Below are 24,627 nucleotides of genomic sequence, written 5' to 3'. Positions count from 1 at the left end.
CAGTAAGTGAATGAAAACTTTACTGAGCTCTAGTAAATGCCGCAGAAAAACACAATTACGAGAGCTCAGTAAAGTTTTCACTCACTCACTCCCTCTCTTTTGAAAGAGCGAACCTTATGGAAGGATTCTTCGCCCTCAGAAGGTTGTCGCTGTTGTTCTTGTTCATCAGTGACCTGGCACAACCAAGTCTGGAGGATCGGCCATGAATCCGGAGGTGTAGCGGTTTTATACAGAGACCTGCATTTCTTTCTTCACTTCATTACAAAAGAAGAAGCAGATATTGCGCTTACCACGTCTCTGTTCTGCTCAAATTTCGTAGCAAGGTAGCCTTCTACTGTCCGGATCACTAAATATAACACTTGTCCCTATTACTTGCCTAGATTTGCCAAAAAAGAATTCTGGCAGAACTGATTTCACGACGAATGCCACTAATGCGACTAGCATTGAATCAATGCAGTGACATACGGTATCGCTCCCGGCCGAGCATTTGTTGCACGAAGCGGTTATGCAGCTGGGTTCCCAACTCACGCATCCCTTCTGGACTCGCAGTGTCACCTAGCGGCGCCGCCACGAAGTCCGCGCGGGGCACTTGTGCATGTAATAGGGTCAGGTGTTAGACCGAATAATCTGGACGGCAAAATGCGCTCCTCTTGCAAAATATCAGCAAGAACAGAGCAAGAACAAAATCTTGTGTTACGGTGCGAAGTGACAAACATGCCGATCTCCGCACTAAGTTTAATCCGACGCAACTTAGGTCGACAACGCATTGCAGGCGAGCGCGGTCACTTCTTTCCAGTAGCGCCGTAGCAGTAGGAAGACGGGGCGCAGGTCGGGCAGGAGGCACCGGAGGTCGGAGGGAAGTAGCAGGCCGAGTTGCAGACGGGACACGCTGGCGCTGCAAGGTATATAACACAGGGCGAGGTAAACACAAAGAACGGTGCAAACGTGAGTTGCAAGTTGGCAGCTGTGCGACCGTAGAATTTCAATTCTATAGCTGTCACAGCAACGAGTGCGTAAACGCATCAGAAGAAACACGGAGGAAGGCCATAATAAACTATACGAGGGAGCCTTACGCCACGCCGCCAACCTTTGCAAACCAAGTATCCATGAAGCCGTCCCCTTAGCAACTCGGGAAGGAGACCCAACACGTGACCCTTGCTCGGCGGACTCGGCCAAAGCCACCTATTGGCAACTTCAGAATCCGTTATTTGTGCTGGCAACATTGTACTAATAAAAAAACATAGTTACAACATCCAGGTTCACGGCGGCTCTCTCGCTCAGGTGTTGTGCTCAAGTTCTTGGTTTGTGGCGTAAAATCGAGACGTTTCGCCGAAGCCAAAAGGGCCCTTGCTGCCGATTACCTTATTTTGATCGGTCTCAATTATTTCGGCGGCGAAACCACGGAAATCGTCGCGCTTTGCGTGCGAACGTCGGGTCTGTCTAGCGAATCGCATCAGTCTTATTTAAGAACACAGAGCATTTCAAGCGAGGCGGAGGTTAAAAATGTGAAGTGCTTGTCCGTAACGGTGCTTCGAAAGGTGCAAGCAGTTGTTCGCGGCATTGTTGCAATGCTAAAGGAACGGTACTTGACTGTTTTCGACCTTCATGCGCAACTCAGCACTGTGACTCGTCTTGCAATATATCACATAGCGTCCTACAATACATACGTCTGTCGTGCTTTCAGAAGATGAATACGCATAACGTGCACTGATAGAACGAGGCTAAAAACTGGTAAGTTACTTCGTCAGCGTGTCCTAGTATAAAAGCAAATGAAAGTTCCGTTTGTGAGTGGGGGTGCAGCTTTCTCTTCATAGTTCGCTGGCCCGTGCGATAAGGTAGTAAGGTAGATGCACGGCGGTTGTTCGTACTCGCAGTGCGCAGTGTTCGAGGTGGGGTAAAGGCTTCAAGACACCGCAGACATCTGCCGCCCGTACGAATTTTCAAACCCCGGTGAAACTTGAGAAGTAAATAACAAGCAACCGGACCGAGTTGCGTTTCTTCCAACAGGTTTCTAAAACTTAGCGAGGGTCTTCTTTCGAGCAGTGTCACTTGCATTAGCACTTGCATTAGTGTAAACGCATGGCTTGGAATCGAATCGAACCAGTTGCAAGAAAATTTGTCTACGTGCAGAATGTCGGAAAACAGACTAGCCAGGTCGCATGCTCCAAATCTGGAACGAGCACCGTTTATAGTTCCTTCTAAATTTTTTGCGAGGAAATAAACTGACAACTTACCGCGATGAATGAGAAAACAGCATCTTCTGCTTACACCGCTAAACTAGAGCATGCTATCAAAACAATATGTCCCCTTGTGGCATGCTATGTGTCACGCTCAACTTCAGACCTTCCGAGCTATAGCACTGCTGCGTGTTGGGCATGTTAGTACTCTAGCTTAGATAAGATTTTTAGCGCCAGCAGCACTGACTCGGTCCAAATTAGTTAGCGTTCCTGCTAACGGCGCTTCCGGACAAAAGTATATTGGCGAGAGTATTCCTGCTGCTTAACACATTACTAACACTAATAACGCTGTGGTAGGAAACTAAACTAACCAAAACAAATGAAGCTTAAACGTACATAAATAATTTATTAAAGCTCCTGTCTGAACAAAGCACACCCTGCGATTTGAAGCGACAGCAACATATTTAAAATAAATAAAAAGAAGGCAGCGGTCTACTCGCCAGGAGTAAAGAAACAGTCCCGAGTGAAGTGTTCGAACAAACCACCACAGTGTCAGTCAGCTTTTTCCCAATGCTCAAATGTCTTATCCATGTCGCTTCCCTCTCCGTTGCGTGTCATCTGCTACTTTCGGAAAACGATAAACAGATGAACTGTTGCCTTTCCACCGCGATGACACGACATAATGGTACACACAGCAAATTTCTTTCGACATCAGTTTTTCTTATTCTTTTTTGGGGGGGTGGGGGGGGGTGGCGTGTGTGCAGCGGCATCACGACGATTTGAGAACTGTGAGGCAACTTTTCAGTGAACGCAGTAAAGTGAAAATCTGCGGCTGAACCTAGATCGGCTGGTTCTCGGCGGGGCCGCTAGGGGACGAGCAACTAATTGGTGTTGCAATAGAAATACTTCGGCATATAAATAAACGATGGAGAGACTTCTTAGACAAGCACCCAGCGAGATAATATGAAACTAAAGGGGAAGTGGATGCAGCAGTAATGAAACATAGAACACTTTGGGTCTACAATAAATGTGAGGTGGTGCGTGGAATCTGGAAAGGAGTATTGGGGCCAGTTCGAACGTTCGCAAATGCCATTCTATGCTTAAAATCGGATATCTTTCTTGTCGTGACTAGAAGTTAACCAAATATGGATAGGCCGGTAGGATTTGGGAGCCCACAGTAAAACTACAAATTAGGCAGTTTCTTTCTTTCTCACCTATTGCACCCCCTTGCCCCTCCCCCAGTACAGAGTAGCCAACCGGAGATAGTCTCTGGTTAACCTCCCTGTCTTTCCTTTGCCTTTCTCTCTCTCTCTAGGCAGTGCAGAGTGATATGGCCTGTTTTGAAGTCAGAGAAGCGCAGAGCAAGATCAGTTTTGAATAAAGACTCAGGAACATGGACGAAAATAAATCTGCGGCTAAAGTGCTCAAGTATCTGTGGCTGAAAAGCGTGGACAAAGGATGGAACAGGTCAAGAAAGTTGGCAACAAAGTACAGGGTAATTGAATATGTAAATAGACAACCAGAAGTAATCAGAAAGAAACTTAAAGAAGCAGAGACAGCGAAGTGGATGCAGAGAACGGAAAGAAGAAAGACCATGGAGATTTACAAGAATATGAAGAAAGAAATAAGTAGGGAAAATCTGTACGATAACACAAAGCTCAGTGCAATGTTATGTGAGGCTCGAGCCGGTTGCTGAAGGACAAAAGCATACCGGAGCAAATATTCGGAACTAGATAGATGAGGCATGTGTATGCCGCAGCATAAAACCAGAGACCATTCAGCGCACCCTAATGGAATGCAAGAGGATTCATCCAGTGAGACCCATAGGTAACACCCAACTTCCAGAAGTGCTTGGAATTAATGTGGACGGAAGCATCAACCGGTCAGCAGTCGAGATAAGCAAGAAACCTTGGCAGTACTGGTGGAAAAAAGGCAGGGACGAGATTGATACGACCAGATTCTTTATAGGCTTAGGTAGCGGTACAAGGTAGATAGAGAAGTTTTTTGGAAGAGGAAATTGATTAAAGTGATGTATACAAAAAAGCTAGAATGAAAAGCATCTACAGTATACCTGATTAACTCAAGCAGGCGGGGTGACTATTTGTCAGCACCCCGTTTCAAAGGAGATGCCAATGAGTCATCAGCATCATCATCATAATCATCATCGTCACGAATACTTGGCGTTGACTCGATCCGGTGTGCTTGATTCCCGTTAGGTTTTAATTGACACATACTTGTTAGTGAAATTTTCCAACCGCTCTGTGGAAGCTTTCTCCCAGTATAGTTATGAAACTTCGGTTGTTTATTTCAATGTGCACACTTACAGTATTTTCGTTAGGGCATGCGTTGAACCTAGCGCGGCGGTGGAAGACACTAAAGCTTACCGCGACATGATCACGTGTCCGGCCGACCCTCTTGGCGTCAATTGTGCTCTGCAATGCTCCGTTCTAGTACTTTCCTTCTTCCATATTACAAGTAATGTCCACACCAAAGCTTAAAGGAAGATATCCACGGTTATTGGCAGCGCTGGGGGGTAGCGAAGGTGGTCGGCTGAGGTGGCCACAGGCCTGTATATGGCACCCTCTGAGGTTAGGTTAACATAGTGTGTTCTAGAATAACGTACACCCCAGGTTAGCAGGTAACGTGCGGCAATTTCAGAAGAGAATTGCTGGACGAAAGAAAAATGGTAGGAGCAGCAACACTCTTTTCTTTCTTTCTTTATTTTTTTTTTTCGAGTGGCATCATCATATCACCGCTTGGTTATTCTGTTCAGGTGTCAAACGCACGTGGGGGTGGCAGGCCTTTTTTTTCTTATAATACAAAGTTTACTTAGTGTGTTTGCACGTTTTGTCCTACTCCTTTAAACAAATCACTGCATAATTGCAGTTGCTAGTAGCGCGTTGTCTCGTGCATCCGAGTAATGAATAGCCTATCCGGAAAGCTTCGCCTACACAGGCCATTCGAAGCACTTGCTTTAAAGCAAGGAAAAGATTTGCAAACCCTTGCAGAAGATTTTGCAGACGTCTACATATCTGGCAGATCAGCAGGAGTATCGAACCCTCTGTTGTCTGAAGCATTCCATACCATGGATACGTCGTTCACCTTTCGTGAGTTGGATTTGGCGCTCAGCAAATTAAGAAGACGCTGTGCTGTGGGTCCCGATTCGATCAGCAATCAGATGCTGACAAATCTGCCATATGAACGAAAACGAGCCCTTCTGGACATATATAATCACGTCTGGAGCACAGGAGAGATCCCAGAAGCGTGGAAGACAGCATGGGTGGTGCCAGTGCTCAAGTCCGGTAAGGATCCTGCAAACCTCACCTCATATCGCCCAGTATCGCTAACATCATGTGTATCAAAGTTGATGGAAAGACTAATATGTACGAGGTTAACATGGTATCTTGAGCAAGGAAATAGACTGCCATCATGTATGACCGGATTTCGTCCACGGTTGAGTGCCCAGGACAGTGTCTTGGATCTAATAAGCCATATCGAGCACCATCGCGTAGACGGCCTTTCCACACTCGCCGACTTTATGGACGTTGCCAAGGCATACGACTGTGTGCTTCATACAGGCATCATCAACGGACTCCGAGCCATGGGCGTCTCGGGAAATGCTCTTCGATTCGTCCATGAATTTCTCAGTGATCGATGTGTCCAAGTTAAGCTCGGAAGTATAATGAGTGACAAGCGACGAATTTCCCTCGGCGTCCCATAAGGAAGTGTCTATCTCCCTTGCTTTTTAACGTTGCCAAGGCCAGCCTTCCAGATGCCCTGAAAGTAGGTCGGACGGCAGTTAAAATGTCCATCTACGCAGATGACATCTGCATTGGTATCTCGGGGTACCAACACAAACGTTTGGCCCGGATAGCCCAGGCCGCAATCTCCACTATCGATCGCCACTTATCGACGCTTGGCCTATCTTTATCAGCAGAAAAATCTGCCTTCATGCTTTTCCCGGGAGTGAGACGCAAGTCAACACGTCTGACGCTGCATATCAGAGGGCATTCAATTCTTCGTGCAACTCATTTTCGATTCCTGGGCGTCACCATCGACAACAAGCTACTATGGCGTGGTGCGGTCGACAGTGTTGTGGCTGCATCAGTGCAAAGAGTCGACGCACTTCGTCGATTGGCAGGTGTACGTTGGGGAAATCCTATATCCATGCTTAAACTGAACGCTGCACTGATAACAAGCCGCATTCTCTATCAGCTCCCTCAATATCACCGTCATCGAGCCAATTCGAGCGCTTGGAGGCAGTGCACAGGAAGGGATTTCGCTTGGCGATGGGAGTTCCAACGGCGGCTTCAAACAAGAAAGTCGCTAATGAGGCAGAGTCTCTTCCACTCCGCCTCTTGGCATCTCAGGCCTTGCTGACGCAGCTATTAAGGCTGGGCGAGTCACGCGCAGGCACGGCGCTTCTCCGGCGGCTAAGAGCAAGAACCCGCTCACAATTCCATGCGGCGCTGAACACCTTCCGATTTTTAGGATTGGAATGGCTTAAACGAAGTCGCCTTGTCCCGCCATGGTCTTTTTCGGACCTTACCTGCAGCCTCAATGTACCCCACCTACCGACGAAACGCACCATTTCAACTGCCGAAGCAAAGTTTATTGTGCTGGACCACTTGAGCACTGTGTTTCAAAAGCCATCTACAAGTGTACACAGACGGTTCGGTGTGCGCACAAACAGATAGCTGTTCAGCGTCATTCTGCATATCATCCCTTGATGTGTCATGGTCTGGCCGACTGGATCGCGTAGTTTCCTCTACAACAGTAGAAAGCGCCGCACTCACCGCGGCTTTGTGGAAACTACGGGCCTTTTCTGCACGAGATGTCGTGGTGCTGACGGATTCCAAGTCAGCATTATAGAGATTACATTGGGGCCTACCTCTAGAGAAATTTACAAGGCAGACTCTGGCACTGATTGACGACCTAACGAGCAAAGGATTTAACATAAGGTTTCAGTGGATTCCATCACACGTAGGAATTGATGGAAACGAAGAAGCTGAAGCCCTTGTACGCCTAGCGCTGACATGTGTCCCAAAAGTGAAAGCTCCAAAAGCTTTTCAAAACCCTAAGGGTGCAATCCACCTTCACTTCAGAGAGATGCACAAGAATCCACACGAATCCTGTGTGACTCATGGATTTACACGCGAACAAGCGACGCTTTTATACCGCATCAGGACCGACTCCGCGTACACCCCAGCTTGGTTAGTCAAGACTGGGCTTCGCGCTTCCCCACTCAGTGTTTCTGTGGTGACATTGGCGACATCGAACATTCCATTTGGCTATGCCCGCAGTTTCACACAGAAAGAAAAGCGATGGTCGACAACCTACAAAAGAGCGGTCTTACGCACAGGACCTTTGAAGACGTTGTTTTCCCCAGAGGGCCCGCGGCATTCAGGAAGAGAGCGCAACGACTGCTGATAGCCTTCCTGCGAGACACGGGGCTCATCGACACCTGGTGACACACCCCTGATCTCAACTCGAAGGAGGATGAGGCGGAACAATTGCCGGCTATGTATGCCAGGCTAACCCCGCCTGCTTCAACATCATCATCACCACCACCACCTCCCGTGCATCGGTGTCTTCTCTTGTCCCGTCTTGAGAACTGCGCTTCGGTATTCATTTATTAGCACGGACCAACTAGCCAAGCAACAAATTTGGTTTGCGTGGAGGCCGTGCCAAAAATTCATAGTACTGTTGGTCAGGGAACGTTTCCCTACTTTGTACCCGAGAGGGCGGGAAACGAAGGCGGTTTCTCGCGCACGAAACGCTCTGTGTGCGTTGTGATCGGACGAATACACGGATGATGACCTACGAGATTGCCAGCAACAACAAATCTCGGAAGCCAGGCACGGATAAGGCGTTTTCCGCCGTTTAAAACAGTAGATGATGAACTTGCCAACAGATGCCGCTAGCGCTTCATTAACGGGAGGAAAAAGCGGGAAGATTTAAGACCTGTCCGGGAGAACAGCTAGCTCGTAGCGGTCGTATTTTCGCTCATTGTAGGGGAAGCAAGCAGGTGCAATCACCCTGAGGTGCACTGGACAAAATGCACCAGCTGCAGATGCATCGCATTCGTGAAGTTTTGACGTTAATGAAGGAGCGAGCGACCTAAACAGGGAAGGCACTCGCATTTGAATTCATCGGCTGCGCCACGGTCGTGTTTAATGTTTGTTTCAATCGTAAACCGGCAATAAATCAGCATCGGGCACGACGTGGACGTCTCTTTTCTTTTTAGAGCGCAGCTCTTTGGCGTCCGTTCCTGGGTTTCGCGTCGTCGTCGGCGTTGTCGTCGGCCTCGTAACCAGCTCCGCCCCCCTTTCATCCCCCCAGCGCTAGCAGCGACCGACTGATACCGCTGGATGCGCTGACGCCGCTAGAGAGTCAAGATAACGTGACTGCATAGAACACCGTCGCCGCCATGCAGAAAGAGGAGGAAAGGGTCCCCCCCCCCCCTGTTCTTGTGTGCCGGATAGGGTGCTCTTCAGTTGCCGACGCGCCGGTTATTTCACGTAGGCCCCGGCACGTCGACGAATACGTGACCACTTTCCCACGGCTAGACCTGGTTCTTAGCGCTGCGGAAGCGAGGGTATCATATTGTTTGTGTCGGCATCGGCGGCGTTGTCCCTGAAACCAACTCCGCAGCTGGGGGGTTGACTCACTATCGGCGTCAGCGGCATCAGTCAGTCGCTGCTATCTCTTCCCTCCTCCCTTTATCGTGTTGTCCGCTTGCTGCGCGCGCTTCTGCCCCCATCGTTTGCCGCTGGGTGTACACGCCGCCCCCCTCCCCCCTCTTCCTGCGAGTCTCTGGTTGTCAAAGCGCCGGCTCGAACTTAATTCCTTTCTTCGCTCCTCCTCCAATGCAACCCCTGTGCGGTGGCAATCAGAGAGCCAGATCGGTGGCGGCGGATCTGTATATGTGCACCGCCCGAGCCGAAATTGCCGCTGCCGTTCGCCCTGTGCGGTGGCAATCAGAGAGCCAGATCGGTGGCGGCGGATCTGTATATGTGCACCGCCCGAGCCGAAATTGCCGCTGCCGTTCGCCACTGCGAAATTATCTGCCAGTTCTTTCTGAGCCATGAGCGAGACGACCGATGGAAGTCCTCCGTCTGCTGCTGCTGCTGCTGCTGCTGCTAAACGAGCTGCCAGAGCAGAGGCCCAGCGCCGTCGCCGTCAGAATCCAGAGGTGCGTGCCGCCGAAGCAGAAGCTTACCTAGTGGAGTCTTTGTTAAAGGAATACGTGTGAAAAAAAAAAATTCTGTGATAGCGCATACATGTGTTGCTCGATTTCTTTGCCTCAATCTATCGAAAAGGTGAAACAGCTTATTTGCTGCGCTCAAATTTCGCATTAGGAAGTAACGTAATCGTCGGTAATTTTTCTTTTTTTCCCTTCAAAAAAAGCAAACTTGACAACATGTGTGCATCTATACAGAGAATAGCTGAGGGCAAGACTGCGCGTCAGAACGCTGGCTGTTCCACCAATCGCAAATTTCCTACGTTTACGGCCTGTATAGTACTGCCGTTGTGTACAAAGTTCCACTTTGTCATGGTAAAGTCTATATTGGCCAGACCGGGCGGGGCGTCAACGTACGCCTCAGAGAATACCACCATTCTCTCCGCCTCTCATCTGTTTACAGCCTCTGCCGCACTTGGGATTGCATACCGCTTTTCGATAGTATTGGCCTCGAGCTCCACCACTGGAAAAGCTGGCGCCACCGTCGGCGTGACGTACTAGGAGGGATCACGTGGACACAGCGGCCGCGTCGGCTGCTTCGGGAGCGCCGAAGCGAGCTGAAAACGAGTTTAAGTTCTCTCGTACGCTACGGTCCTCATTTAGTGGCGAAATTTTCCCGCTTCGAGTGTCTCCTTTACAACGCTTGAAAGCACCACAATAGGTAGTGGCTGCCTTTGAAGGCGCGCAACATGGTAGGCTACTGCTCGGTGCCGCAGGGCCGGACGCACGTAATGGAGGCCGGTGTCAGCTTTATTCACACGTAGCCGCAGGACAAGAAGCTGCGTGAAGCTTGGCTCGCGAAACATAATACCGGCAAACAGTCATCGGCTAGAACTCGGCTGTGCAGCAAGCACAGACGCGAGGAAGATTTCTGCTACTGCGCCCGGTCTGCGATGTTCTGAAAACGCGCACTGAGACGCTCGCCCGAGTCCGCTGCCCGACTAATGTCATGACGGTTTGATCTATGAACTTGTAGATGCTATAGATACTGGCAGGTTCAGTGGAGTGGAAAGGCAGCGGTAAGAAGCACATTTAAAAATAACATGGCATATGGTCATGTTTGTGTTATGAATTAATCCACTGGATTACAAAAAAGAGGAGCAGCGGGAAACTGCACGCTGAGAACACCGATAAACATACAGTGCGACGCAACTCGAGAAATAATATTGAAAGCTCGAAGACTTTCGAAGAAAAAAAAAGATTGAATCGTCGCGACGGCACATCACAGTCCCCGTAGGCGTCGAAGTCTCTACAATGAAATTATTTTTGAACAGCTCTGTTAGCGCCCACGCAACAATGGTTGTTTGTATACTGTCAAATGCTCATATTCTGCAGCCTAAAGCGCATGGCACGGTGCGAAAGCGCGCGCGCGCGGAGAAAGCGAAACAATGCGCGGACAAGCATGCAGACGCGCAGTCGGTCGCTGAGAATCTGCGCGATCGCTGCATTGAGGCTTCGTTCTATTACGCTCCATTTAGTTATACAAACACTATAAGAACGTATTTCACACAGTTTGCTCTCAGCGTTTAACTACCTTGAAGAAGACGAACTACTAAGAAGCCGGTTCGGTAGACTCCATCGCGGCGACCGCGCGCAGTGGCGTTCACTGTACGTATTCGGTAAAGAGATAGCGTCTGTAAACGATTGTGTGCTTTCAGTTTGCCCAAGATTATTATTTAGACAGTAAAAAACTTCTCTCGTTTCGAAAGTACTTACAGAAATGTCCGGGAGAGCTCGCGCGTGGTGTTTTCAGTGAGCGCTGACAGCAAAACCTATGAGGAGCGCGCCGCGTGATCCCTCATACTACGCCAGCGAGGCGCTTCCGATAGATGGCGACTCCGTAACTCCTCGCCGCCAATACCGCCATCGTTATGAGGCACAGAGGGCAGTGGGCGCTGTTAAGAACGGCCCAGCTGTGGTGCAAGTTTTTGCCAGCCAGTTGCGACAGCAGCAGCAAACTTTTCGTGGAACCGCAAACCTCTAGCCTCGGCGTCACTAAGTCGACTGTGTGTTGGGAACAATACGCGCGTCCTCAACTCTCCGTCGCTGGAGCCGAGTTCGACGAAGCAGGCTTTGTGCCTGCACTCGTCACCGCGGACCTGATCTGCTATGAGCTGGGGAGTTGCCGCGGGAACGTCTAGGGAGACCCCTTCCCACGCGCCGCTCGAGATGCGAGACAATGGACACCACGGGGCCGCGCTGCGGGGTCAGCTGGGGGAATAAAAGGCGCCTTTCCTGACACAAGCCCCGAGTTCTACAAAGTCCGTCTGACGTCGGTTCCGGACCGTGAACCTCGCGCAAAGAAGTGTGTGTGTGTGTGTGTGTGTGTGTGTGTGTGTGTGTGTGTGTGTGTGTGTGTGTGTGTGTGTGTGTGTGTGTGTGTAAACCGTCCCGCAGAGAGGCGACTTGTTTACGATGACTGGACGAACGTTTCCATTACCTTGGGTTCGAGGGAGGACCAAGTGTTTATAAACCGGTGCTGTGCGGATGCTCAGTGCGCTTTCTCAAGCAGTCATGTTAGACTGACGTACTTTCTCTCGCAGTGATGCTACACTGATGAACTGCAATGCCCTTATGTAGATACTGTAAATAAACCCATATTCCTCGTTCTCGATGAGAAGCAGTCCTTCCCTTCATCAACGTCCTCAGCGTGGATAAGTTGGACGACGGCATGCGCCAGCTACCTTCTAATTCATACCGGACTTCAATCTTGACAACAGGTTACGAGCGATGGGATTGAGCACCCAATCCTAACAGCCCGCGAGATGGCTGAGGTTTTTCACAACTTCAAATTCTTACGCAGGATGAAGTTAACTTTTTAAATCAGGCTTAATCACACGTGATGTGTGTGTGTTGCAGTTCCGCAAGATGTTCTTGTTTCTAGCTCTTTTGTTTGTTTGTTTCCCCACTTTGGTGCAATCAGCGTTATATACGGGGCAATCCTTTCTACGTTTTTCGGAATTTCTTTAAGATTACCTGTGGCAGAAAGCACAATTCTTAAATAAAGTTTCTCCAATCCAATCCAATCCTTGAGCCGGTTTATTCGAAGAGGCGGACATTACCAGCACGAGCAATCAAAACGAATATTCAAATAATTAACGAAAATTCACTAATCAATTTCTCAATAAATTACCTTACGGCACATATTGCAATTTACGAATTGTAGGCGGCGAATTTGCAAGACGTATATCCACTTGAAATGAACCTTCAGGATGACACCAACTTCGAGATGTTTTTTTCTCAAAACGTGGGACGAAATACATGGACGTTCCGGTTACTTTTGCACTTCAATGCATAAAGGAGGGCTTTGTTAAATGAAAGAGTAAGTGGAACAGCAGTGCATCTGTATGGAGATTTTCACGGCGCACATCTCCGAACTCTTGTCCTTCTGTAAATTGATTCCAAATGAATATACGCCTCTTAAACTCACCGGCTACAATTCCTAAACATGTGCCGCAAAGTTATTAATTGAGGAGAAGTGAATTAGCGAAATCTTTTGATTGGTCTGACATCCGTGTCGATTTGCTATGCAATCAATGTCCGCCTCTCTCAATAATATGCAGCTCAAGTACTAGCATTACGTTGTCTGCAACGGGCGATTTCTAAAAATTCCGGGAAACCTAAAAATGATCGTCCCCATATATTGACCACGTGTTTGCGTTAAACCTTCAAAGACAGCGTCCGTGTTCCTCTCTTCTTTTCCCCTTCGTCTAGTTGTTTGTCTAGTTGTCTAGACCATGCGTATATTCCAACTGCAGGCCATTTCTCGTACATATACTTGTGCAGTACAGTTTACTCACGGCACACACAGATCCCACACCGACTGGGGTACTCCAAGCCGAGCTCGCACGGACACCGGCATGGCAGCGATGGTAGGCAGCCGCCGGAAGCGTCGATAAAAGAGCCTGCGATTCGTTTCGGTCGTGGTGTGAAGCACAAACCGCAATATCACCATTCTGACCGCTGTATAATGCAGTGATTCCTTTCGCTCGGTTCTATTCCATCTTTTTTTTTTTCTTTTTTTTTTTGTCATCCACCGCTCATGACCGGCCGATCGTGTTGATAATTACTCGGGCTGAGAGCAGCTTGGATCACTGGAAAGCGTAAAAGTAAAAACATTTGGAAGCGATTCGTTACATTGTGCCGGCAAACTTGAACAGAATCAATAATTCGTTGCGATAAATATAATGCAACAATTCTATTTAAACTGGCCGATATAATGTAACGATGCTCTTCCAATTCTTTTCGTTACTGGTCCGGACTTCGCTCCGCCAGCACGCGTTATTACAACGATCGGCTGGCCGTCAGCGATGGGGGATAAGATAGGAATAGCGTAGAGAAACGAATGTTGCAGCGAAAGGAATCGTTGCGTTATAAACCGGTCCTGGTTGTGATGATTTCCATTTGTAGTCGTGCAAGCGAAACAGCTACTACATTTATTGCGTGACAGATGGGAACACCCATTTAGTCGACCACATCTCAAACTGTTGCGAAAATGTGTAGAATTAACTACCGTTTTCAGACACAATACAGTGAAGTGGATGTGTAGCTCAGCTCTGTCCCTGCTCCTGCAAAATTCTGTTGCGTAGCAACCGCGAGGTCTGCAGGCGCTTAAAGCTCTGTCGATATCGCTTTATTTTCGAACGCACGTTTAACGGTTCAAAACGTATCGATTCGAAGAAGAAACCTTTTTTGTGCTGGAACTGGGGCGACACGACATTCAAAATTTGTTATCGTAATCCTTGCTGAGAAGGCGCATGTAGTGCAGATAGATAGATAGATAGATAGATAGATAGATAGATAGATAGATAGATAGATAGATAGATAGATAGATAGATAGATAGATAGATAGATAGATAGATAGATAGATAGACATACAGACAGACAGACAGACAGACAGACAGACAGACAGACAGACAGACAGACAGATAGATAGATAGATAGATAGATAGATAGATAGATAGATAGATAGATAGATAGATAGATAGATAGATAGATAGATAGATAGATAGATAGATAGATAGATAGATAGATAGATACTGAAGTAGGCATTGAAAGCGTTGGGGCCGACACTTGTTCATGTTCTTAAGACGCCGCCCGTAAGCAGGAAGTACTGCCTAAGGGCTTGCAACTATGTGGTATGACGCATGAAATCCACGCTTTGCAGATTTTTTCGAGCACCTCCTAATCCGTGTATGCTCGTGTGAACAAATTTTAGAGCTATACGTTAGGTGTGGACCCATCTGGCCTAAGCCTTATTGAGTAGCACTAAACTTTATTATTTCGCGTACGCCGCGTCCATTTGGCGGCAGCGGCAGGGTAATGCGAACGCGCCGCATGTCGTCCACCCTACAGAGGTGCACGCTAAGGAAATATTCAATTGCACTTGAGAAATTCAACGAATCGGGAACTATATTAACTTTCATTTCCCCCAGAAACGTGCACGCTCTGCCGCTGCCGAATAGAACGTTTTCAATGCCATTTTAAATAAGCCAAACAATTGATCGATGAATTACGCTTCATTCGAATACATCGCTTTTCATCTGTCGCTGACTGCACATCTTCGTACCCTGTTCTGACCTTGCTTCTGCCAACTGTTAGACATTGATTGCACTGAGCGGAGACACTGCCTAGCGAGCACAGCAACACTTAATTATTGTGATGTACGCGGTGCACCGCTACATGTCATCGTTGTCATCTTTGTTTCATTCTAAATTTAGGTCTACCGTCGGCAATCCTGCCTTCGGCATCTGCCTAGCCATGAAGTAAGATGCCACCCGAGTTACGCCCATTTCACAAGGCTCTGAGAAACTAAGCGACACAGAAGTATACACGGGGCTTCGTAGCACAGTTTAGCTATTCCGCACGCATGGACCCGGTGCGATGGTCACGGGTCGGGCCGCGGTGGCGGCGGCGGCATTAAGCGATGCATGCGGAATGCAAGAGAGCTCGAGCACCGTGCATTGTGTGCACGCTCAAAGAACCCCAGGTGGTGAACATTAATCCGGAGCCCCCCACCACTACTGCGTGTCTCGCAATCAGTTTGTGCTTTTGACACGTAAAGCAAGTGCATCCGTCCTCTTTTTGTTAACCCCTCGGAGTCGTCGTCGTCCACTGCAGGACAAAAGCCTCTCGCATACTTCTCCAACTAACCCGGTCATGTGCTAATTGTGGCCATGTTGTCCCTGCAAACTTCTTAATCTCATCCGCCCACCTAACTTTCTGCCGCCCCCTGCTACGCTCCCCTTCTCTTGGAATCCAGTCCGTAACCCTTAATGAGCATCGGTTATCTTTGATCTCAACTAAGATGTCGTTAACTCGCGTTTGTTCCCTCACCCAATCGGCTCTTTTCTTATCCCTTAACGTTACACCCATCATTCTTCTTTCCATAGCTCGTTGAGGCGTCCTCAATTTAAGTAGAACCCTTTTCGTAAGCCTCCAGGCTTCTGCCTCGTAGGTGAGTACTGGTAAGACACAGCTGTTATACACTTTTCTTTTAAGGGATAATGGCAACGTGCTGCTCATGATCTGAGAATGCCTGCCAAACGCACCCCAGCCCATTCTTACTGCTCTGATGATTTCAGTCGGAGTCAATGCATTTAAACAGCCGCCAGTAAAACCCCCAGAATGTTTCTTTCTTTCTTTTTGCAGGCAGAAACATAGCCAGTTTAGGCGATGAAATGCCAGGTACACACTGCTCGCGATCAGAAGAGTTAATCAATCGTGAGCATGCGCGAAATGTTGGACGTATGCGTTGTGTTGACTCGCTATTCAGTGTATCAAGTCCCTTGGGTTACTAAAGACCGTTATTTCAATTCGCATGTGAATCATTTTGTGTGCACTATATCGACGTGGTGTTTTGTAGTAAGGAACTGTCGTAAACGTCACGGGAAAAAAACTGACTCACCATTCCAGCCCTGCGAAAGTGTATGTTCAGCGAAGCTGTTGAAAACCATCCCTACAACTGCTGAGGGGGTATGCAATGCTTTATTGCTTTAGAGTAATGGTAGTAATGGTAATTTTGGCAGCACGCCGCCGCTGCAGGTCATATTGCTGTTCCTTTTATTTTTTTTTTTTCGTACCTCGTATTCACGCTACTCCTCGGGAGTCTTAACTATACGTTGCCTATGCGTAACCACAGCGGTGCTGCAACAACAACAACGAAATCCGTTGCGAGGCTCGTTCATTTATGTATGAAAGGCTAGTGACGTCACTCCCCACGTCTCAAGCGGCCGTCGTCGCGGCAGCTTGCGCGTCATTTTTCACCGGGAAACTTATGCGGGAAGCCCCACGTGCTTCATATTCTTATCAGAAGCGCCTTATTATCAATTACGTTGCTTGTATGCTTGTTTTGCGTTTGTTCTTTACTGAAACGAATGCTGCGGTGTATGTTGTACGCTGTTAGATACGGGACCGTTTCCTGAGCGTACTTCGAGTTGACTAGACCACATCGAATCGCACCACAGCTAATTAAGGAGCGCAGAAGCACGGATACCACATTCCTGAGGCGCGGCACGTGCAAACAAGTTGGCGGCCCCCACTTCGTGTGCCGCCGGTGGAGCTATTCACTGCTTGACTCTTCCCGAAAGTGAAGCGAGAGCCTGGCACTGTTGCGGGTAAAGTGGGTCCCGAAGCAAGACGGCTGTAATGCGCCGTGAAAAGCTGGCAGCGTCGCCCCCATCCGCCTATTGTGACGGCGCATTGCAAGTCAGCAAGGCAAGTGCGCAGGGAGAAGTAAGCCCTCGGACAAACACACGAGCAGCGACCCTCTCCGCCGGGTGTGACACCATCGCACGGGCGCCTACCATTGGCCGAAAATGACGACACTTGAGCGGGCTCGCCGATTGGCCGAAGATGGCGTCACCTGAGCGGGCTCTCCCATTGGCCGAACGTGACGTGTCTTCGAGACACCGAAGGGCTTAATAGACGCAGACCGGGAGCACCAGAGAGCATTCCTAGAGCATTCCTTGATTCTTCTCTTTCGAGCTTGTTGCCGCGGGCCGCAGCGTCCGAGTTGCTGCCGGCCCGTAATGACTTTAAGACTGTTAATTGACTCTCACTGTAAATAATGTAAAGAAACCTCCCAAGTTTTTCATCTCAAAGTCCTCCTCAACTCTTACAACGCGTGGTACCAAATCCTGTGTGCACTTTTCGCTTCAATCGCTGAAGACATTTTTAATTTTTTTAATCGCTGAAGGCAATTTTTTTTCAGACCCCGCGAGAAATCCCGACCAACTAGCAGCTACCAGCTTCGCTGTAGTAAAGAACGTGCAACATAGCGTCAGGCTTTCGGAGATGCTGGCTGCTGTCACTTGTGCTCGCATTGCGTAGGTTGCGTGACTTAAGCAGCTAGGTTAAAGGAAACAACACCGTGCGTGAAGCAGGAAGCGCAAGCCTTGACAGGCGCGTCGATTTACTCACCTGCGACGGAGTGACAGCAGATGGAGAGGAAAACAAGGGCGCCAACCACTTTGACCGACATTGCTTGACTGCGACAGCAATGCGTGCGTACACATGCAAAGATATTGTAAAACACAGTTGCGGTATACATAGTACGCAATGTCAGAAGTATGTGCGTTTGTCGCGGGGTAATAAACAAAGGTGGGATTGGGGGTAACGCTAATCGTAACCCAAAAATTAAGCGTTAGTTTCAACCGTCGAACTACACGTTTCCCACGGCATAATTGTTGCCAAGAATATATATCGACAAAGTGCATTTTCTTAACAAGCAGGCGTTTGAGTAGACGGCTAGATTGAGCAGACGGCTATATTGAAATCTGCTTATTTATTTATTTATTTATTTATTTATTTATTTATTTATTTATTTATTTATTTATTTATTTATTTACGTACTTAGTTAGAGCACCCTCAGGGCTTACGCACTACTGAAGAGAGGGGCGCTGTAGCACACGTCAACGAGAACATGACACATAATGAGAGCAATTTCAAAAATAGCAAGAAATCAATCAGTCAACAACGTCAATCAGAACGCGAGATATATGTGAGGCAGTTTGTATAAAAGTGAAAACTACCAAACATTCGACGACGCCCTCAAGTATAACTATGTCGCTGTAAGCCGCTTCGAAACAACAGACTTCGGCCAGTAACACTATTTGAAGCTGAACCACGGGTGTTAATCTTGCCTGCGGAAGACGTTCACATACAAAATTTGTTTTCGGCTAAAGAATTTGCTTTCTACAGCCGGAAATGTGACAGCAGTGACGCTGTGCCATCAGTACGTCACGCTCTGTAGCTTTTATATATATATATATATATATATATATATATATATATATATATATATATATATATATATATATATATATATATATATATGGAGTTGAAAATAACACAGTACAGCCTGGGCGGTGCTTTTAACGTCGAGTAAGTGCGGCAGTGTCAATTTCCTGAATACCTTCTCACAAGCTTGGGCGGGCTCATTAGCTGTCACAAGCGCTTGAGGCAAGACGAGGCGGCACATGTGCACTTGACGCCCCCAATTATAGATCGTGAGAGAGAGAGATAGAGAAGGGAAGAAGGAAAGGCAGGGAGGTTAACCAGACTGAGTCCAGTTTGCTACTCTACATGTGGGGAGAGGATTGGCGAGTGAAAGAGAGAGAGAGAGAAAACATGAGTCTATACCGCACTTTCACACGCACTAAGTTAGGTATAGGATGTCTATAGTCGGGCACTCAAGTCTGTTGCCTTCAGGTAGTGAATAAGCGCTCGAACCGATATCGTGAGATTGGCTCAAAAAAGCTATATGTGGACGTGTCAATGCAATATTCTGAGGCTGTTTTCCTTCAAGAACGCCCCGTCCCGCTGATACGTGCACGCCGTGCGCAAGCTGAGAGTAGCGCGCGCGCGCAGCGTTAGAGAAAGTCACACAAGATCGACGAGGAGAACTTGTTGCTGGGCGAGTTGGTTGGGATATTGGGAGGCATATCACATTAAAAAGAGAGGCACGAGTTGTATTAGTGACACGTCTGTTTTTCTGTTTGAAAATGAGTTGCAACTGTTAAAAACGTCACTGGATTCGCTCTAGGCAAGAAACGTCACTGGATTCGCTCTAGGCAACACTGATGTACGCATGCGCATTTGTTCATTCTCCCTGCCCTGCTGTAAGAATAAAATCAGTTGAAGTTCAGCGCTCAATCTGTCTTTTCGTACTCTTCCTTCCCAAGTCTTTATTTTCCTTTTTTGGCGCAACAATGTATTCTTAAGATCGACGAGGGTTGTTGTTCGGGGACGAGATAAGCCTCAAAGGCTGGAACCTTTTCTTGTTAGTAGAGCGAGCATTCTACGAACAAAGGGAGTGCTGGCGACTCCTGCAGAGGGTGTCGCCAGCACACTTCCTTGTTACGTCTCAACACCACCACGGGTGTTAATTGCACGTTTGCCACTTGTCAAACCATCACACCTCCTAACCAGAAGTCAGCGCGGCGTGGACAACGACCAAAAGCGCTCACCCCAGCAGTACCTGGAAACCGGAGAAAAGGATGAACGGGAGGGAACCAAGAAAAAAAAATGGATAGGCACGGTTAATTAGATGAGTCAAATCACTACCCATCCCTCGACACTTACCCACCCGTTAAGACAGCGTGTAAACCGGCTTTTGCAGAGTTCCACGAGAAGACCTGGCAGACTGAGCAAAGAACGGGGTAGGCAACGACGAACGATCCAGGTGTCGCCGGGTGATTTCTTTCCACAAATTCCAAACCAGTTTCTTCGAGGCGGAGTTACTGCGGTTCGTGGATAGCACGGGCGTGGTATCGCAACGGTATCAACAATGGCGATTTGCGGCTGAACAGTCTTCAGATTCCCGAGTCGACTCGCATAGGGAAGACGACGGGATTAAAAGCAGGGACTTTTCGAGAGTGAGGGCAGAGGGTCCTGGTGTGAACTGAGACGTTTAACTTGCTCCTGCATGGAGTGGTCTTCGGTACTGGAGCCGTGTAACTAAGCTAAATAAACCATTTTTCCTCCATTTTCTACAACTGGACGTCGTAGTCCATGAGCTTGGTGGATTCCATGCACTGAACGCCACCCTAGCCACAACACCCTTTGCGCGTTGGTGACGAAATTACCAACAAGGCAAATCAGCAGTTTGATCATTCGACGACCAAAACATACCGAACCGCATACAAACCACGTCACAATGTAAGCATACAAAATAAGCGCGTAGCTTGACTTCGCAACTACTAGCGACATCCGCAGAGACGTGCCTAGCGACGAAACGAGGAGAACGCGAAGGAATTATGACGAGTGTCCCGCACTAAACTATAGATAGTTTGCACAGACGTCATCGTGGCCGCCATCTTTAGGTACTATAGCACGTCCAGGAGGAGTGCAATCAACAAGCGTGACGGCATGACAGCACGATGGGCCCATCTCGTGCGAACGAACAAAGCGATTACAGTGATAAACCGGTGAAAAACAGTCACCGTCAATAAGCAAAACAATGTGCGCCTGATAGTACAATGCACTGACGTCATCGCGGCCGCCATGTTTGGGCACTAGCGCAGTGAGAGCTGCGTCCGTGACGCCACATGAAAAACTACCTGTACTGCAATCGACTCACCTGTATTTGTTGAAACGTTTCGGTCGCCACAGAAGTAGGGCGCAGAGCGAGCGTCGAGCCACTGTGAGGAGCGCACGATCGCGGCAACGCTTTTAAAAGGCGTCAATCGTGCTAGTGACGCGGCCTTGGACGTACATGACGAGTCTTCCTCTCTCGCTCGCTAACCTCCGCTACTGCTGTTATTATGCACGTGTCAAGCTTCGAGTTTAACAACCGTGCGGCACAGTTTCGTGCTAGAAACCTCATCGCTAACAGAGCGCGTGGCACGTGCAGGTTCAAAAGGGTGTAGCAGGCTTCCGATAATGGCGGGAAACGAGCTATTGCCTCCTTCCGGGAAAGAAAAGTGCCAGTGACCAAAGTACGTGTACAGGGAAATGAAGGCAACCCGCAGGAAACGGGAGCAGTGATGGAAAAACAAAAAGTTGGAAAATAAAGAAAAAAAAATAAGGCACCATTTCAGTCGGTGACCAACTGTGCACCATGCCCGTCACTTCTGGGAAGCACGATTAGCATCGTGTCACCGAAATGAAATGGTCTATCACCATTTGGGATGGGTGACATACCTTCGTTGCGACAGCTGCGGGAGAGAAGAGTCCATCGAACCGGCTATACAACGACTGCAGTACCTGCTGCTGCATACCTCGTTAGATCACTCGAGTTCAAGATCACGTTTGGCCACAGAGGTTCTTGTATCATTGCACAAGCCCACAAAGCGATACGTGGCACCTAAGCGGCATGGTCCCTTACTGTCTTATTTCCTTTCCTTTCACCGTTTAACCACTTTTTTCCGTGTAGGTTATCAGACCGGGAATACGTCTGGTTGATCGTCCTTCTTGGTTATCCTTCCTTTCTTTCTCTCTCTTCTCAATGTGCGCGTGCGTTTGTGCACCTGCAATAGGGAGAGAGAGAGAGAGAGAGAGAGAGAGAGAGAAGAAAGAAAGAAAGAATGGGCGGATGTGTATTGGCAAGGACATTTGTTGACAAGGACAAAAGAAAAGTGTATAACAGCTGTGTCTTACCAGTACTCACGTACGGGGCAGAAACCTAGAGGCTTACGAAAAGGGTTCTACTTAAATTGAGGACGACACAACGAGCTATGGAGAGAAGAATGATGGGTGTAACGCTAAGGGATAAGAAAAGAGCAGGTTGGGTGAGGGAACAAACGCGAGTTAATGACCCCTTAGTTGAAATCAAGAAAAAGCCTAATGAATACTTTCTCTTTTTTGTTTCTGTTTTTTAGTTATGTCTGCTGCTTGCACCGTCAAGGACACGTGTGTAAGGGCACGCGTGTGACAGGAGAGGACGGTCGTCGAGATCGCCGGCATATTTTGCATATTTGCTACGCCACTTTGGTGCAATCAGGTGCCTAAGGCTTTTTTCTTTTTTTCCTTCTTTTTTTAGGAAAAGGCGGTAAAATAATGAAATTTAACTAGCACTGAAAGTGCTAAGGCAAGTACGTTCACTGTTAAAGCTTTAAAAAGATAACGAGTATGTTGATGACTTGCAAAACAAAATAACGCGTTACCGGCAACGACGTTACTTGTAATATGTTCCTACCAACACTGGTTCTGCAGCTGGAAAAGAATAGCAAAAGAAAAGGAAAACCGAGAAAGAAAATGAAGAAATGAAATGTTCCGGTGAAGACGGCAGCCGCAATTCTCGCACCTCAACTTCAGGATTTATGCAACTTCATGTTTAAGAAGAAAAATTCGCATTAACTGACGACTATACTAAAAGCAGTCCAGCCTCCCAAGATCGTCCAATACACAACGGGTCCTATCTGGAGTGCGCGTCCTCCGCGTACGATACTTAAGGATACACTAAAGCAAAGCAGAAAATTGGAATGGACAAGTAGAATACCCAATGAAAACTATGTTTCTATATTTCGGGCAAATATGTTGTTTGTTGGCCCAAATAAACGCACGCCAATCTCCCTATCCACGAATTCCTCACCTAAACTATGGCACCGATGAGATCAGCCAGAGAGAAATATAAAAGGAAGGCGGGGATGTTAGCCAGTAAACAGCCCGGTTGGCTACCCTACGCTGAGGAAAGAGAAAGCAGGGAGAAAGAGAGGAGGGCGTTATAGAGCCGTGCACGGACAACACCACGGAGCCAAATGCGCTCGCTCAACCCAGGATTTTAGAAATTGTTTTAGGGGCAAAAAATAGGACACGGACAACAGCATAAAAGAGACGGACAGGCGCTTTTAATCCCTCTTGTTCTGTTGCCTGTGTCCTATTTCTAGCGCCTAAAACCACTTCTAAAGGTCATGTACCAACTAGCCCGGAACAGACGTCGCTAAACACAACCCAGGCGCTCTCAGGAAGCCCAAAGGAACCTTCACGGTCATCTAGTTTCCTGAATGCGTCGGACAAGTGCTGAATGTTCTCCACGCATCCGCAGACATCACCACATGCAGGACTGCTGCAGCCATTCCAATTAGTGCTGTATATATACACTTTCGTGAAGGCAACTACCAACAAAAACCGACACAGAAGAGACGCTTCGCGTCGGTGCAGTCCGGCCGGAGGTCTGAGTTGCAGCGAAGAGCTTAGTCTACGCAGTCTAGTGCGCCTTGTATGTGCGGTGTTCCACTCAGCTAAAGAGAGTGTGAGCGCTAGAATGGTCAGCAAGACTTTACGCATTTCAGAGCACGTCTGCGCGTATATGCGAGCCCATTTTATCGTCTCGCACACTGGCATGACACCCAAGGTCCATCAGAGGTTGACAAAGTTGCCGACACCCGGACACCGCCCGCCTGTCCTCTTTCCGCACTTCATTGAAATTAGGACACCGCTTAGAACGAGACTGGCCTATATTTGCAATGTATTTCAGAACTTCAGTCTCTCAATCCAGGCTAAGTACAAAATGTTTCTCTAACGTGGCCAGTTAATGAGCGCATACGCATTATTATTGCGACTACAACTATAGGGCAGCTTGAGGCGCGCTTCTGCCGTCGTCATTCGCGTCAGCGTTGTCGTGCTGTCTCACTATCGACGGCGCATGCGCCGCTCGCGCGCTGAGGTTTAGAGAGTCTCCAGAGAAGCACAAAACCAGATTTCCACCCGGATATATTATTTGAAAATAACACCTCCCCCTTCCTTTTCCTAAATTTCAAAACAAGGAAGAAAAAACGGGGAAACGAGAGAACCCCGTCGCAAACGGCGTTCTGCTTTTCGATGTTGTAATGACATTACGCTGCTGGCGTGAGCGTTGTGCTCACGGCACTCTTACCAGGCTAGTGTTCCTGCTGAGCTTCTGTGCGCACGGACTCGACTGGGAGCGGAACGGGCGGCAGTATGTCGTCGATCTAACGTTTTATAGAGCACGTTATTGGCTAAAGCCACCTGTATGTCGCAAACGCGTATAGCTATAGAATACCGTCCGAGGAGTTCGTCACCTAGGAGTCTGTCACGTAACTATGATCGAGTGCAACGCTAAACAATGATAACGCTGTCAATACTTCGCCCGTCTGGCGACGCTGCCAAATGCTTTTCTCGCAAGAAAAATATTTTTAGCCGTTATGGGTGTCGCTGTTTTTTTTTTCATGATATCATACGTAGCTCGTGAGACAATGATCTATAATAGGCTTTCTTCTTTAATGATAGTTGTCGCGTGTCAAA

General features: G+C 48.1%; 1 protein-coding gene across 3 annotated transcripts; it reads right to left on the bottom strand.

Annotated features, from left to right (window-relative positions):
- Nucleotides 1–688: 688 nt before the first annotated feature.
- On the bottom strand, nt 689–24,360 carry LOC142575690 (uncharacterized). 3 transcript variants are annotated; one of them, XM_075685242.1, is made up of 5 exons: nt 24,239–24,335; nt 21,565–21,890; nt 17,842–17,909; nt 13,221–13,325; nt 689–895 (listed from the first exon to the last, which is right to left on the bottom strand). In XM_075685242.1, exons 2-5 carry the CDS (start codon nt 21,637–21,639, stop codon nt 751–753), a joined length of 393 nt encoding a protein of 130 aa, XP_075541357.1. In that variant the 5' UTR covers nt 21,640–21,890; nt 24,239–24,335; the 3' UTR covers nt 689–750. The 3 variants fall into 3 exon arrangements, with proteins under 3 accessions (XP_075541357.1, XP_075541359.1, XP_075541358.1); XM_075685244.1 differs by lacking the exon at nt 21,565–21,890 and having other exon boundaries at nt 24,239–24,360; XM_075685243.1 differs by lacking the exon at nt 24,239–24,335 and having other exon boundaries at nt 21,565–21,863.
- Nucleotides 24,361–24,627: the final 267 nt, after the last annotated feature.

This window comes from Dermacentor variabilis, chromosome 3 (assembly GCF_050947875.1).
Source record: "Dermacentor variabilis isolate Ectoservices chromosome 3, ASM5094787v1, whole genome shotgun sequence".
Classification (NCBI taxonomy): Eukaryota; Metazoa; Arthropoda; class Arachnida; order Ixodida; family Ixodidae; genus Dermacentor; species Dermacentor variabilis.
This window is presented reverse-complemented; position numbering and strand designations above follow the sequence as displayed.